Source organism: Protobothrops mucrosquamatus, unplaced genomic scaffold, assembly GCF_001527695.2.
Source record: "Protobothrops mucrosquamatus isolate PMUCROS unplaced genomic scaffold, P.Mucros_1.0 scaffold4000, whole genome shotgun sequence".
NCBI lineage: Eukaryota > Metazoa > Chordata > Lepidosauria > Squamata > Viperidae > Protobothrops > Protobothrops mucrosquamatus.
Window position 1 is genome coordinate 33,376 of NW_015389938.1, and position 15,488 is coordinate 48,863.

Genomic DNA, 15,488 nt, shown 5'->3' on the forward strand with positions numbered 1-15,488 from the left:
GGCTGGTGTTATGGTGGGTTATGGATTATTTAAGATCATCTTAATGGACTTAGGAGTAGAAGGCTAGAGTTTTTCTACTAGGATTTAGTCTAGCCAAGACCTTGCCAGGAATTTTGGGAGTAGTAATCTGAAAATATTTCATGAGTACCAGGTACTCAGGTACCAGTACCAGATACCATATATTACACCAAGTATCATCGATAGACTACAGTTATTATTATTCAGAGACCTCTGAGCCAATTTGGTGTAACCAGTTTGGTGTAGTGGTTGAAGTGCCGTCCTAGAAACGAGGAGGCTGTGAGTTCTAGTTCCGCTTTAGGCGTGTGACTTTGAGACAGACTATCTATCTATCTATCTATCTATCTATCTATCTATCTATCTATCTATCTATCTATCTATCTATCTATCATCTATCTATCTATCTATCTATCTATCTATCTATCTATCTATCTATCTATCTATCTATCTATCTATCTATCTATCTGAAAGGAAAGTTATCTAACGTACAAAGGTCTGTGAATTCAATTCCCTATTAACATCTGGCTACCCACATCTGATGAATCTCACACAGGATGAAATCAATCACACAGTATCTCTTTCAAAGGATGGAAGAAATTTGGTTTAGTTTTTGGGTTGTCTTGATCTTTTTCATAGCAAACAGCAGCAATCTATCTATCTATCTATCTATCTATCTATCTATCTATCTATCTATCTATCTATCTATCTATCTATCTATCTATCTATCTATCTATCTATCATCTACCTACCTACCTACCTACCTACCTATTTCAAAATAAAAAATGAATTATGAATAATTTTTGTCCTTGGCTCATGATATCATCTTGATCATGCTGATGGAGGATATTGTTGGGCAGCAACTCAAAATATGCAGGTAGCGTGGGCTATGTAAATATGATTCTTTTTTCTGCAATGCAGTTTTTAAAATGAGCAGAGTTTAAACCATCTAAGTTATTTCCAACTCAACTGGAGGCAACCCACACTCAAAAGCCGGCCCGATAATTTCGGTAAGCTGACTTGCCAAGCGTTGTCCTTTTTGTTGCATGACTCGTTTCCCCAGCCTAGTTCTCTCTCTCTCTCATCTACGAGCAGAAAATGCAACTTTCTGTCTCTTTCATTGGCGTCTGATAATCCCCCTAACTTTCATAACTGTCCATTATCCTCCGCAGGTACGCTTGAGTGGCGGCCGCACTCACTACGAAGGCCGTGTGGAAGTTCTCCAGGAGCACAATGGCACGCTCATATGGGGGTCCATCTGTGGTGAAGGATGGGATATAATGGACGCCATGGTGGTTTGTCGCCAGCTGAACCTTGGCTATGCTAGCCATGCATTCCAGGTACAGCATTGTTTTCATTCCACAAGTGCAAACAAACGCTCAGTGTTATTCATGGCTCTTCAGAATTCAGAAGATCTTATTTAAAGACATAATAATAATAATAATAATAATAATAATAATAATAATAATAATAATGATGATGATGATGATGATGATGATGATGATGATGATGATGATGATGATGATGATGATGATGATGATGATGTTGGAAAGGACCTTGGAGGTCATCAAATCCAACCCCCTGCTCAGGCAGGTAACCCTACGCCATTTTGGACAAATGGCTGTCCAGTTTCTTCTTAAAGACTTCCAGTGTTGGAGCATTCACCGCTTCTGGAGGCAGGTTGTTCCGCTGGTTAATTGTTCTAACTGTCAGGAAGTTTCTCCTTAGTTCTAGGTTGCTTCTCTCCTTGATTAGTTTCCATCCGTTGCTTCTTGTCCTGCCTTCAGACGCCTTGGAGAATAGCTTGACTCCCTCTTCTTTGGGGCAGCCCCTGAGATATTGGAACACTGCTATCATGTCCCCCCTCGTCCTTCTCTTCATTAAACTAGACATACCCAATTCCAGCAACCGTTCCTTATATGTTTTAGCCTCCAGTCCCCTAATCATCTTTGTTGCTCTTCTCTGTACTCTTTCCAGAGTCTCAACATCTTTCTTACATCGCGATGACCAAAACTGGATGCAGCATTCCAAGTGTGGCCTTACCAAGGCATTGTAAAGTGGTATTAATACTTCACGTGATCTTGATTCTATCCCTCTGTTCTTTGAGTGTTCAGGCCAGGATTTACTGAATCCCAATTTACAATATACAAATTCCTTGGAGGTTTTTTGCATCACATAGGACTTTTTTCTGCGTCTGTCCTTCTGCTTCCCTCTGCGTTAGCCTTCTTTCTCGATATCCCCATATTTCGGTGCATTCTACTTCCTTTCTTCCTTTCCTGCCTCCTTTAAGATATGAAGGAAGGCTGGGAAAAAAAATCATGGCTGGCCTTCTTTTGCTTCACATGAAACTGGGGTGCAATTTGAAGCTATCCAAGAAAGATCTTTTTACAGCCCAGAATAACCAAGAGCTACATTTACTAGTCAAAGATCAGTAACATGAAGAAGATGAATTGTGATAGAAATGGGATGAATTACTGTAGATACTAAATGACACTGTTTCTTTTGTAGAAGCTGAGTATAATTTGAGGCTCCACTTAATGTTCCAATCTTTATTTTTGGAGCACTGTAGCACATAAGCACAAGGATGGCTTCGGGGCACCAGATCAAAAGTCCATCCGGTCCCATGTTTTGATTAGTGGTCACGGAGATACTTCCAACAAAGAATGAGGATGACAGTCTACTTTGATCATTAGTCCTCGGCTGTACGAAGGCTCCAATTCACCATGTTTTTATGGATACGTTTTAAAAAATCATACTGTGTCAGATCAAAGGGTTCCTTCCTGATATTATTCATCTCCTAGGCCAGGGGTCCCCAACCTTGGCAACTTTAAGACCTGTGGACTTCAATTCCCAGAATTCCCCAGCCAGCCATGCTGGCTGGCTGGCTGAGTGAGTGATGAATAAATTGGTGGCAGGAAAGAGAGAGCGCATCAGTTTCATAGGAAAATGGCTCTCTGAAGAAAATGTTTTTTCATGAGGATCTCAATGCTCCACCTGTGACTTGTTGCAACTCATTTCATCTCCTCCTTCAGCCTTTCCCCAGGAAATAGGTTGGGCCAGCACACAAGAGGTCTATTTATTTTCTTGTACAGCAGCCAATTTTCGGTTCAGGAGGTGAGGACTACTATGGCCACCCAATGCCCCCATTTCCAATCTCTCTGCTTTGTTGACATTTAGCAGCCCTTATGCTGTTTGATGGTAGAAGGCATTTCCTTGCCCTGGATCTACTCGTTTTGGGAACAGAGGTCCTTGTGTTTGCTCCAGGCTGCCCCCCCCCATGGAGCATACAGCCCCTCTGTGTATGTGGAGCAGACTTAACCGGTGGAGGTTTGCATGCCAAGGAGCCATTTTTAATGAGGTTCTGCCAGTGTGTTGTGACTGATACAAGGAACGTCCTGTCAGCATTTTCCTTAGGTGGAATATGAAGAAGAGATTCTGAACACTGGACGGTCATTACTCATTTGCTGTTTTTTCTTGCCTGATCGTTATACATCTGATTATAGTGAAGTGTTAACACAGGGGTCTTCAAACTTGGCCCTTTTATGACTTGAAATGACTTCAACTCCCAGAATTCCTCAGCCAGGCCTTCTGAACATCAACTTTTTCCTGTAAAATACAAGAAGCAGAGTCTATCTTGGTCAAAAGACATTCTGGTTTGCTTCTCCGTTATTGTTAGGCTCTGACTCAGCCAATCCTTCGAGTCTTCTTTAACAAGATTTATTGAAATGAAAGGGATAAAGTTGCATGGACGTCAGCAACTACGCTATTCCCGGTTTAGATGTATTCCCCAACGGATTAGGGCAGGGATTTTCCGTGCTTCTATCTCACGGGCTTCTTTCCAACTGACAAGGAAGCAATTCTCTCCCCCTGATAATGGAGCAGTTTGCAGGTGACTGTTTACAAAATCATCTCCTGAACTTTTTTATCCATTTGTCAGTCGACCATTGCAATTGCTAGGATAGCTTGCTGATGACAAACAACTGCCAGCTGGAGGGAAGGTTTTGACAATAGTCCATATTGTGAGTGCTGTGATATTTGTTCAGAATGTGCTACTGAGTCAGTTGCTCACATTTTTACGCTGCTCCCTCTTTATGATTATTGGCGTGCAGCCTTCATATATCCACTTCTTACTGGCTGTGTTGTTTGGCCAGAACCTAGAAATTGTTCATGTTAATGCTTTTAGACCTTCCATTGACGATTTCCAGGAACATTGCCAAGTTCTGCTTCCATCATTATTGCTATTGCAAAGTTTGAGGCTTAGCTTTGACTTTAGAGCGTTGTATGGACAAACTCAACCGTGCGAGAGCATTGGCTTCCATTTCCTTTGTTTTACTACATCTCGTAGGGTGCTTTGCTTTGCTTGCGTTTGTTTTACTTATGATTACTTCATGTCCTTTTGGACCTTGCCCATCAGGAAAGACTACACATCAATAAAGGAAGGAAGCAAGGAATTGCCTGCTCCAAAGTATACAGAAAACCTGAATTAGAATTAAAATTGAATTTGAATTAGAACCCTGGCCTTTAAATCAGGAATTCTCCTAAGCCAGTGATGGCGAACCTTTTAGAGGTGCCCAAACCACAACCCAAAACCCACTTATTTATCGCAAAGTGCCAGGACCGCATCAGCGTTGTGGTGCCCTGGGGGGGGAGGGCAGGGAGGCACCTCTGAGTGCCATCTCTGACATGCAAAAAGTGGTGGCAAAAAAATGGGCCACCGCACTGCAAGGCGCAAAAACGGTCGCCGCCACGCCACGCGGTGCAGATGCAAGGCGCTGCACCACGCAAGAACGGGGCAGGGCTAGTGGGTATCATGCAGACACTAGCCCTGCCCCATTTGCAGCACGTGCGTGCTCGCGGCCCCATGCGCGCATGCACACATGTAAAATGCTTCCCCCTCCCTTTTCTTCCAGTCCACCAATTGACAATGGTTGGTGACTTCTGCTCTACCACCCCTACTCGAGCTTGCTAGTCGGCCGCTTCACCTCCTTTGTGCTGGGCGGGGCTCCTGCTCCGGGGGCAGCCTGATGGACCTACTGCTGGCGGCGTTGGCACACGTGCCAACAGAGAGGGCTCTGAGTGCCGCCTCTGGCACGCGTGCCATAGGTTCGCCACCACTGTCCTAAGCTATCTGACATGGATACTGAAAAAAATAATGGGACTGTTAGGCAATGAGCTGGTCATTAGGCCCCCAGGCTGGACAAAACAAAACTAAAATCCAGTGATTCCGGAGCTTACTGAAGTGGGAAAGGTGGTTTAAAACAGACTACAATGCATCTATGCTTAATCACCTTCCTTTTTTTTTTTTTTTTTTGGTATTTCTTACTAGGAAACCTGGTACTGGTATGGGGACACTGGTGCAGACAATGTGGTCATGAGTGGGATGAAGTGCTCTGGGATAGAAATGGCTTTGTTCCACTGTCCTCATGATGCCAAGGTCTCCTGTCCCAAGGGAGGTGGACGCTATGCAGCTGGTGTTTCCTGTACAGAAAGTAAGCTCTTCAGCTTCCTTTGCTCAAAATCTAGACCACGGTTTATCTGAATCACAGTCAAGCGTGTGTCCGTGTTTTGAGTATTGTATTGGGTTAAACCAGGGTGAATGCTAACCTGACTTCCTTCCCTGTGACCTTTGGTAATAATAATAATAATAATAATAATAATAATAATAATAATAATAATAATAATAATAATAATAATAATAATAATAATAATAATAATAATAATAATAATAATAATAATAATAATAAAGTTGGAAAGGACCTTGGAGGTCATCTAGTCCAACCCCCTGCTCAGGCAGGAAACCCTATACCATTTCGGACAAATGGCTGTCCAGTCTCTTCTTAAAAACTTCCAGTGTTGGAGCATTCACCGCTTCTGGAGGCAGGTTGTTCCACTGGTTAATTGTTCTAACTGTCAGGAAGTTTCTCCTTAGTTCTAGGTTGCTTCTCTCCTGGATTAGTTTCTATCCGTTGCTTCTTGTCCTGCCTACAGATGCTTTGGAAAATAGCTTGACTCCCTCTTCTTTGGGGCAGCCCCTGAGATGTTGGAATACTGCTATCATGTCCCCCCTTGTCCTTCTCTTCATTAAACTAGACATACCCAATTATTGTGACGTAGTGAGCAAAACACTCAAGAGGATAAAAGCAAAATCCTTACTGTCAATTGATGTCTGCAGCTGCGGCGGATCTCGTTCTCAATGCCAAGGAGGTGGAACACACATCCTATCTGGAGGATCGCCCCATGCATGTGCTGCAGTGCGCCATGGAGGAGAATTGCCTGGCCTCCTCTGCGGTCAATACCTCTGTGTCCAGTGGTCAAAGGAGACTCTTCCGTTTCTCCTCCCAGATCCATAACAATGGGCAGGCTGACTTCCGTCCCAAAACGGGCCGCCACGCTTGGATCTGGCACGAATGCCACAGGCAAGTCTTTCTTTCTATCTTCACTTTTGTAGACTAGGAAGGGCACAACTCATGGAGGGTCATCACATGGACCCGCGAGAAACAGGGTTCTTAGCGCGAGTTAAAATGCTGGTGGCCTTGGCCACTGGTTTAAAGTCAAACTCAACAAGCACAGGAGCACATTCCTGACCTGCTCACACCTCACTCAAAGCCATAGTTTAAACATGGCTGGCTGGGGAATTCTGGGAGCTGAAGTCCACAAGTCTTTAAAGTTGCCAAGTTTGGGGAGTCCTGGATTAAAACACCACCCTAAGCAAATTGTGTTATGCCGTAGCACAGGGAGGGAATCCTGCCAGTTCTGTATGAATCTAGGCAGCCCTTTTTGATGAACTCAAGATTTGGGGTCCATTTCCCTCTCTTGATTCTGAATTGGCAGATCTTTTCCAAAACCACTGAACCTATTTTGAATCACTGAGCCTGAAAGCCTAAGAGCATCTCAGACAGGTTTAGAGGACCAGTTGGTCAAGCTTCTCGGACCAACAAACATGGCTGGTCACCCTCTTGATGTGGCCTCTTTCTTCTTAACCTCACAATGGCCTTCCCTATTAACACTCATTTCCTTTCTGGACTTTCTGAAAAGTTCAAATTAAGTGAGGCAGCTATAACTAATCAGTTGGTTGAAACCAGTTTGTTTATAGACAGGAAGGTCTGCTCAATTCCTTTACAGTATTTCTGGTCTATAAACAGTGTAAGATAAACACCTTTCTGAGCAGGCAGGCATATTTTAGGAACACAGTCCTACAGTTTGCATTAATGTTTGGCTTTTTCACATTGGAAATCGCTCAAGCATCCAACTTCAAAGTAAATAGTTTGGACGCCTTTAACAGCGCTCCGTGTTTTCCATCTGCCGACTATGGAATTCTATTCATGATCCGGAATGGGGTGGGTAGCAGGGTTCCACTTAAAGGCAGGTAAAAAGAGAAATCAAAGTATTTGTGGCAAAAGAAAAAAAAATATAGTAACTCTGAGTCAGTTTAAAAAAAGTTTTCCTTTAAAAAAAACTGCTTTCCCCCACACGCACGTAGAATAAACAGATCAATGTATCATCTACCTGATACTGAATTCCAGGTGTTTAATGTCCTCTGTGGTTCATTTTCTCAGGAATTGCAAAGGAATTAACTAACTCTACCTTGCAGTTCTTTAGTTTCCCACAGCTTATAGCCAGGATACACTTACATTCTGGATCTGATTTTACACTTGGTTTTTGCGCAAGCAAGTGTGCCATTCACCGTCAGTCGGCATTCATCAGGGGTGTTGCACAAATTAAAAACTAAAACCTCTTGCAAGGTGCTAGAATCTCTTTCACCATTTGGCAAAAAGCTTATTACAATGTACATAATGCTTATAATTTCATCCTTGTAAGCATAAACTCCATGTTGATCAAATAGGGTCAAATAGTTGAAGATGTTTTGCTCCTCATCCAAGAAGCTTCTGACTGAATGGTGGAGAATGGAAAGATTTATATTCCTTGCAGTCATCTGGTCATTAGCATTCTTTCTGAGAGTTGTTGAGGCCAGATGGAGGTTTATCTGTGCCCCCGGGGTCAAGGAAAAATCAAAGAAAGTCCAGTTGCCTTTTGAGAAAGTCTAGTTGCCTTTGGGACCACCATGACCTGGATCAGTGTTTCTCAACCTTGACAATTTTAAGGCATGTGGACTTCAACTCCCAGAATTCCACAGACAGCAATGCTGGCTGTGGAATTCTGGGAGTTGAAGTCCACATGCCTTAAAATTGTCAAGGTTGAGAAACATTGACCTGGATGATTGAGAATCTCCATATTCACACAACACTTTTGTTTTGGGGAAGGAACCATAGCTCAGTCCCAGAGCCCCATATTCAGTTGATGTTCTATTTTGACATTCAGGTTATCAGATGAGAGGGAAATTTTTCTTCCAGGAAGATTTCTGGAACATGGTTGTAAGTTGGAGAGGTTTCAGGAAAGAACACCAAAATCTTGTGGGATTTCAGTCCGGCGCGTCCTGCCAAGTTAAAATGATTTCTTCTTCTTCTTTGCGTCATTGGTTTCTGACAGATTTATTTAAAGAATGTTTGTAATCCCAATCAATCCAAGGAAGTTGATTCAGACTCAGTTATCTTAGCACCAATCGGTAGAAAGTATTGATTTCTTTACTTAAATGTTTCTGTGCCATTCCACCATAATGAAATGGGGCACACATTACAGATTTGGTCTTTGACCCATAATCATAATGTGCAATACACACAGCAGAAATAGAGCAGAAATATATAAACACAGCAGAAATATAAATACATTATAATAGAAGTCATACAAATAGCAGTGATGCCCTAAAAGGTTTGGAAAACAACATAAAACAAAAAGCGTACGAAACCGGTTGCAATGAACATCTCTGCTAAAAGATGCCGTGTCTTTATAACCATCTGCTAAATCTAACTCAGGATGGGGGTATGTTGATGAAAAGAAGGCCAGGCAGGATAAATGGGAGCAGATGGCTCTTCAAATCATCTTCCCTGGAGCTATTTAAACTTTTAAAGCTTAACTAAAGCTTTGAATGAGGCCTCCCACCACGTAAGTGTTGTACCTGCAGCTGAATTACCTCCGTGGAGGTGAGCTCATTGTTTAGTTTGATCAAGGATATTGTGCAGCACTGCTGGATTAAGTTTATTCCAAATTACGAACTGAGCTTCAAGAAAAGTAAATTCATTTCTGAGCAGGACAATTGCAACTTTAGCAGGCACTAGCCTTTGTGGAAACTGAGACTTGATTTATTGGCTTTGATCAATTCCACTGAGCCTTAATTTAAAAGACCTACGTCTCCTCTTTTTAAAGAGCTGTTATCTTCTATATATTCTCGACCCAATCTCTATATCATCTTTCCCCATCACGGCAAAGACTCAGAATCCCCTAAGGAATTTTTTAATGACAGGAATGGACTTGAGACTATCATGTCACATGAATTCAATTGTATTATTGCTAATAACAAGATTCCTCCCCAAATGCATTCCATATGGTATTTATTTCCTTCTTCTAGACTAATGTCACCAAGCCGGAATTCATCCAGTAAATAAATAGTGACATTTAGGAGATGTTTTCATCCAAATGAAAAGCATTTATAGTTAACCAATAGTAAATTTGGACAAGCAGTGGCTAGGCTGGGCTTCCAGGTTGGCTAATATAGTATGTTAGTGAAAAAGGTATTCCATGTATACATATGTGATAGGGTAGATACCACAGTCATGATAAACTGCCATTCTGGCTTTGATTATAGAAAGAAAATGGCCGCATTCACCAGCCTTAACTATGATTTCCTACTAAATCACAGAGAGCTGAGTTTATCCATAGAAGAGAATAATTGTAGCTCAGGGCTGAATTGTGGAGTCTTTGGCACTCTCTGAGCTTGATGGTTTTCTTGCAGACGTTTCATTACCCAACTAGGTTACATAATCAGTGCTGAGTTTACATCAAATCTTCATTTGACAGCCTTCAGAAATGTGCTCTCTTTCTGGCTTCCACAGGCATTACCACAGCATGGAAGTCTTTGCCCACTATGATCTTCTGGATAGCAACTGGACTCAAGTTGCTGAAGGCCACAAAGCCAGCTTTTGCCTGGAGGACAGTGACTGCCTAGACGGTACATGTGTTCCTAATGTTATTTCGATGCATTGCTAATATGTCGGTGACTGCTGATACTTCGAACTAGCTCTCCTTAATCCACGGCTGTTTTCCCACTTAACCAGTGGTTCTCAACCTGTGGGTCGGGACCCCATTTGGGGTCGATCGACCATTTCACGGGGGTCGCCAAGCAAGGCTGTCCGCCATTTTTTTGTCCACCATTTTTTTTCCCCTTTTCCGGCGGGTGCCTTACCTCCCTTGAGCTGGGCCAGCTGGTGGTCGGCCTGCTCCGTCTCTGCCGCTTGCCAGCTACGCCTCAGCCGGCGCAGGGGGCGGAACCACGCATGCGCAGCGCTCCCGGGCAGGGAAAGTCCTCAACTTACGACCGGTTGGGTAGTCCTCGACTTACGACCGGTTTAGTCCTCGACTTACGACCGATTTAGTCCTTGACTTACAACCGGTTGGGGTCGCGGCATTAAAAAGGTTGAGAACCACTGCACTTAACATATGTCGAAGGCTGAGTCTCCACGGCGAGACTGTGAGCTGTTTGATACCATTAAAATCAAATGGAAAATCAGCTTTCCACCGTCCATTGTTCAACTTATCCAGCAATCCGGTTGAAGAATGCTTTCAGGATCCAGGACATTCCTTGGAATAAGCCTTTAAAGATGATACCTTTCCCCTTCAGAATGAAGAAAATACTAGCTCTAGGCAACCAGTCCTGTGGATGTAGGAAACTGCTCTATGTTAAATCAGAACGGTGGCCAGTCTGATTTAGTGTACCTCTATTGAAATGAGCAACATCTGAGGCTTCGCCCCACGAGCCTCCACTTCCTTCTGCCAAAGATTGCACCCCAAGTCAACTGCCATTGCGTACCCTCTTTTGGGAGATGCCGTTGAACTGGGAATTTAATTACATGATATCTATGGAGATTCTTAATCATCCAGCTCATGGTTGTCCCAACGTCTTTTTCCAAAAAGCCACTGAACTTTCTTGGTTTGTTTGTTTTTTCCTTTGAAAATGTTCTCTTCTCATCCAAGAAGCTTCTTCAGTTCTTTCTTCAAAAACCAAGGAAGTCCAGTTGCCTTTGGGAAGAAGCACCTTTGGGCGAATTACATGATCTTCTTCGCCCTTCAGAAGAAAGAAAAAAAAAAGACACGACAGGCAAATTCCCATAACTTGTAAAAATGGCGGTCATCGGTCTTTGCACAGAAATGGGTGCCCACGTTCCTCTTGGTGAGCTCATCTGAAGCATATCCATAGCTCACGTCTCTTATCGCTGTTTAGTTAAAACACAAATCAGGCCTTCCAAAATCTTGATGCTACCTTTGTACTGACTTCCTTCTTAGGTGTCCAGAAGCAGTACGAGTGTGCAAATTTTGGGGAGCAGGGGATTTCTGTTGGATGCTATGATGTGTACCGGCATGATATTGATTGCCAGTGGATTGACGTTACAGATCTCAAACAAGGAGACTACATCTTCCGGGTAAGCTGCGATTCCGCAAGGGAATGGTGACCACAGTCCTTGTTTTGCAGAATATAAGGAACCCAGCCTCTCCCTTCACCAGCCAGCTGATTATCTTAATATGCTTGGGAGTATATCATCAGACTAATGGAATCTGTTCTGTGTTGGTCACATTGATGTACTTCTTAGCCATTACAAAGTGGGTTGAGCTGCGATATTCCTCCCGGTGTTCTGCTTTGTCATTCACACCAGAGGGGGGGAAAAGATTACGTGATATATCTCAGGGGCTGCCCCAAAGAAGAGGGAGTCAAGCTATTCTCCAAAGCCCCTGAAGGCAGGACAAGAAGCAACGGATGGAAACCAAACAAGGAGAGAAGCAACCTAGAACTGACTCCTGGCAGTTAGAACGATTAACCAATGGAACTGCTTGCCTCCAGAAGTTGTGGGTGCTCCAACACTGGAAGTTTTTAAAAAGGGACTGGGCAACCATTTGTCCGAAATGGTGTAGGGTTTCCTGCCTGAGCAGGGGGTTGGACTAGAAGACCTCCGAGGTCCCTTCCAACTCCGTTATTATGTTCTATCCTAATCTGAATTGATGATACTTTGGAAGAGCTCAGAAAGAATGTTAGCTCTTCGATTTAGTCCAGACAAGTTAATGAGGGAAGTCTGATTCGCTTAACAACTGTGTGATTCGCTTAACAGCTGTAGCAATCCACAAAAAACCCTCATCAAACTAGGCTTGACCCACTTAATAACTGCCTTGCTTAGCAATGGGAATTTTAGGCCCAGTTGTGGTTATAAGTTAAGGAGTATTTGTGGATGACCCAGTTGCAGTGGAGGGGATGGAAGGATATACAAGTTTAATGGCATTACTAAGCAGAATTTGAACAAGCCTAAATCTATAGCTTTGATCTTACATAAATACTACTCCGAAGGGAGATCTCTTAAGCCAGTGGTTCTCAACCTGTGGTCCGCAGACCCCTGGAGCGGGGGCGTGATGATGTCACCACAAGGGGGTCCGCCAAGGCTTGAAGAAATGTTATGATTTAAATCTTGAGTTAAGTCTTGGGGGTCCGTGGCCACAAAAGATATTCAAAGGGGGTCCATGGTGAAGAAAATGTTGGGAACCACCGTCTTTGGCTGTTTTAGCGTTAGTAAATGCAAAAGTTGCATCAGTTTGTGCTAAAAAGAAATTGAAACCTCGCCTTTATATGTATGAGGGGTAAAAAGAGAAAGGGCTTCAGTTGGCATGATCAAACTAACTATTCTTATACACACCCAATTAGGGATTGTATCTCCAATTAGATCATGCTGAAATTCCTGTCTCTTTACCCAGATCATTGTTAATCCAAACTTTGAAGTGGCAGAATCTGATTATTCCAACAACGTTATGATATGTAATGTCAGGTACGGATTACAGCGTGTGTGGGTGTTCAACTGCCATATAGGTAAGTTTGGCTTTTGTTTTTCTTCTTTTGAACAACTATGGGATAAGCTTTGTATCAATAAACTAGTTCTCAGCGCTTCACAATCAGGAAACAGACTGTAGTAAGACTATCAAAACTCTACAGTTGCAAGATCTTGAAAGCCTGACAAACTTTCTCCTCATTCTCTCTGTCTCTGTCTGTCTGTCTGTCTGTCTGTCTGTCTGTCTCTCTCTCTCTCAAACTGAAGAGAATCAAGGCAGAGCAGTCTTGAGTTTCTTTCTCACCCTACCTCTCTCAAGGCTATGCTGGTATTTATACAATTGCCCTCATGTTCCTTCTTTCACGCTGTCTCTGTGGTCCTCTACAATAGTTGAATAGCTTGTATCAAAAAAGTGTAAGAAAAAGATTCTTATGTCATATTTTTACTTAAACATCCCATTCGTTTCATTGTTCATGTGTTAAATTATGATACTTTTGCGATTGAAATAGAACCGGTTCATCGGTTTCTGAAACTCCCATTTAGACGGTCATTCTGGAATCCTGCAAGAGGTTTTTTTGCACATACCGGATAAATTTCCAGGAACCCCATCAGGTTTCTAGAAGTCCCAAATGTCAGCTGGGAAATTCACCTGTTTTGAAAAGCAAAGTTAAAAATCAGCCTTAACTGGAAACCCAGCTGAACTTTTCCTGTTTTCAACTTGTGTTTTTCATCCAACTGATATAAATATCCAGGTGTAGCATTACCCCCACTTTTTTAAAAAAAAATCTATATAAACAAAAATGTAAATGTTCGTTTGTTCAAAATCTTAAATCTCCGAAAGGTCTTCACCGATTGCTTTGAAATTTTGACACAACGTTGCATTCGAATACGCGCGTGTTTTTATATACCTATATTATATACAGTAGATGTCACACCTGTGACAGGTAAAAACATGCTTTTTTTGAAAAACAGCGCCATCTGTTGGACGTAAAAGCAACACACGCTTTTACCAGACTGAGCCACAGCAATGCGTGGCCGGGTACAGCTAGTTAAGAAATAAATAGAACTGTCACATTCAGTTGTCCAATCTGTGTCAAAAGGCCAACACTAACAGCTTCTCCTCACCATTTTAGCAATCCGCACAGGAGGTTATTGCAGAACCTCAACTGAAATCAGTGGGTTTTTCTTTAGAATTCGTTTGCTGATTAATTTTTTTTCCGCTTGTTTTTATAACAAAAATGCATGGCTATCGTTAAGTCAGGATGAAAGGTTTTTTTTTGTTAAGAGCCACATAATCTCCATTACAACCACTCAAAACCATCCTTGCAGAAGCAGGCGGATTTTGAAATGGGTTGAGGTCCCTGATGACTTCATTCTTCCTTCAACAATACAGTCCTTGACTTACAACCATTTGTTTAGCGGTCTTTCAAAGTTACAACGGCACTGAAAAAAGTCATTTACAACCGGACCTCACACTTAGAGGGCTGTTGCAGCGTCCCCGTGTCACGTGATCAAAATTTGGGCATATGGCAACTGGCATGAATTTATGATCATTGCAGCCTCCCGGGGTCATGTGATTGCCATTTGCAACCTTTCCCAGCTGGCTTCTGACAAGCAAAGTCAATGGGGGAAGCTGGAGTTGCTTAATGACTGCACAATTCACTTAACAACTGCATTGATTTGTTTAACAACCGGAGCAAGAAAAAGGTCATAAAACTGGGCATGACTCATTTAACAATTGACTTGCTCAGCGATGGAAATTCTGTCCCCAGTTGTGTTTGTAAGTTGAGGAAGACCTGTAGTTGGTGATGGCGCAGTGGTTAGAATGCAGCACTGCAGGCTAACTCTGCCGATTGCTAGCTGTTCGATTCTGACTGGCTCAAGGCTGACTCAGCCTTCCGTCCTTCTGAGGTCGGTAAAATGAGGACCCAGATTGTTGGGGGGCGATATGCTGATTCTGTAAACCGCTTAGAGAGGGTTGTACAGCACTGCGAAGCGGTATATAAGTCTAAGTGCTATTGCTATTGCTGTTTTGCACATAGCTAACCAAGCCGACTCTGCCATTTGACTCTTTCTCTCTTTTCTCCCTTCTCACAGCCAACTCTTACTATGAGCCAGACCAGAAAGAATATTTCAGTGGACTTTGGAACAATCAGGTGTTTTAACTTTAGACCCTCATGGCTTTTCCCATGATTTCCCTAACCACTGCTCGGAAAACCGAAGTATCAAGCAACCAACCATGAACACTCACGTTAGCTCTGTAAGTTATTTTTCAAGGGTGTTACTCCAAACCTACTTTGCCATGTTTAGCAGCAGAAGACGCAACGGCAGACTCACGTTTCACACCCGTTCCAAGAGAAGGAAGGTTTTGCACTAGTTGTATGACTTTGCTTCCCTCCAGGTACTTCCAACAATTGCAAACTCTCTCACACACACCCTTGGTCCACTGCAGCGTCTGAAGGGGCATCTGACTGATAACTCAGCAAGGCAGTTGGGTGCTCAGAGTTACCTTTTTTGAGGACTTCTTTTTTCAGCCTTTGTAGTTGGTCTTGCAGA

The 15,488-nt window shown here is 42.8% G+C and overlaps 1 protein-coding gene across 1 annotated transcript in view; it reads left to right on the forward strand.

Moving 5' to 3' along the window:
- Positions 1-15,438, forward strand: part of LOC107298465 (lysyl oxidase homolog 2) — a gene marked incomplete at its 5' end in the record, with an annotated part of 47,393 nt that extends 31,955 nt beyond the window's left edge. The window contains 7 exons of the mRNA XM_015827842.1: positions 1,188-1,355; positions 5,342-5,504; positions 6,188-6,431; positions 9,963-10,078; positions 11,410-11,546; positions 12,862-12,973; positions 15,030-15,438. Coding sequence (XP_015683328.1) covers positions 1,188-1,355; positions 5,342-5,504; positions 6,188-6,431; positions 9,963-10,078; positions 11,410-11,546; positions 12,862-12,973; positions 15,030-15,097 — 1,008 coding nt within the window. The remainder of the gene's footprint in view (positions 1-1,187; positions 1,356-5,341; positions 5,505-6,187; positions 6,432-9,962; positions 10,079-11,409; positions 11,547-12,861; positions 12,974-15,029) is intronic.
- Between the last annotated feature and the right edge of the window lie 50 nt (positions 15,439-15,488).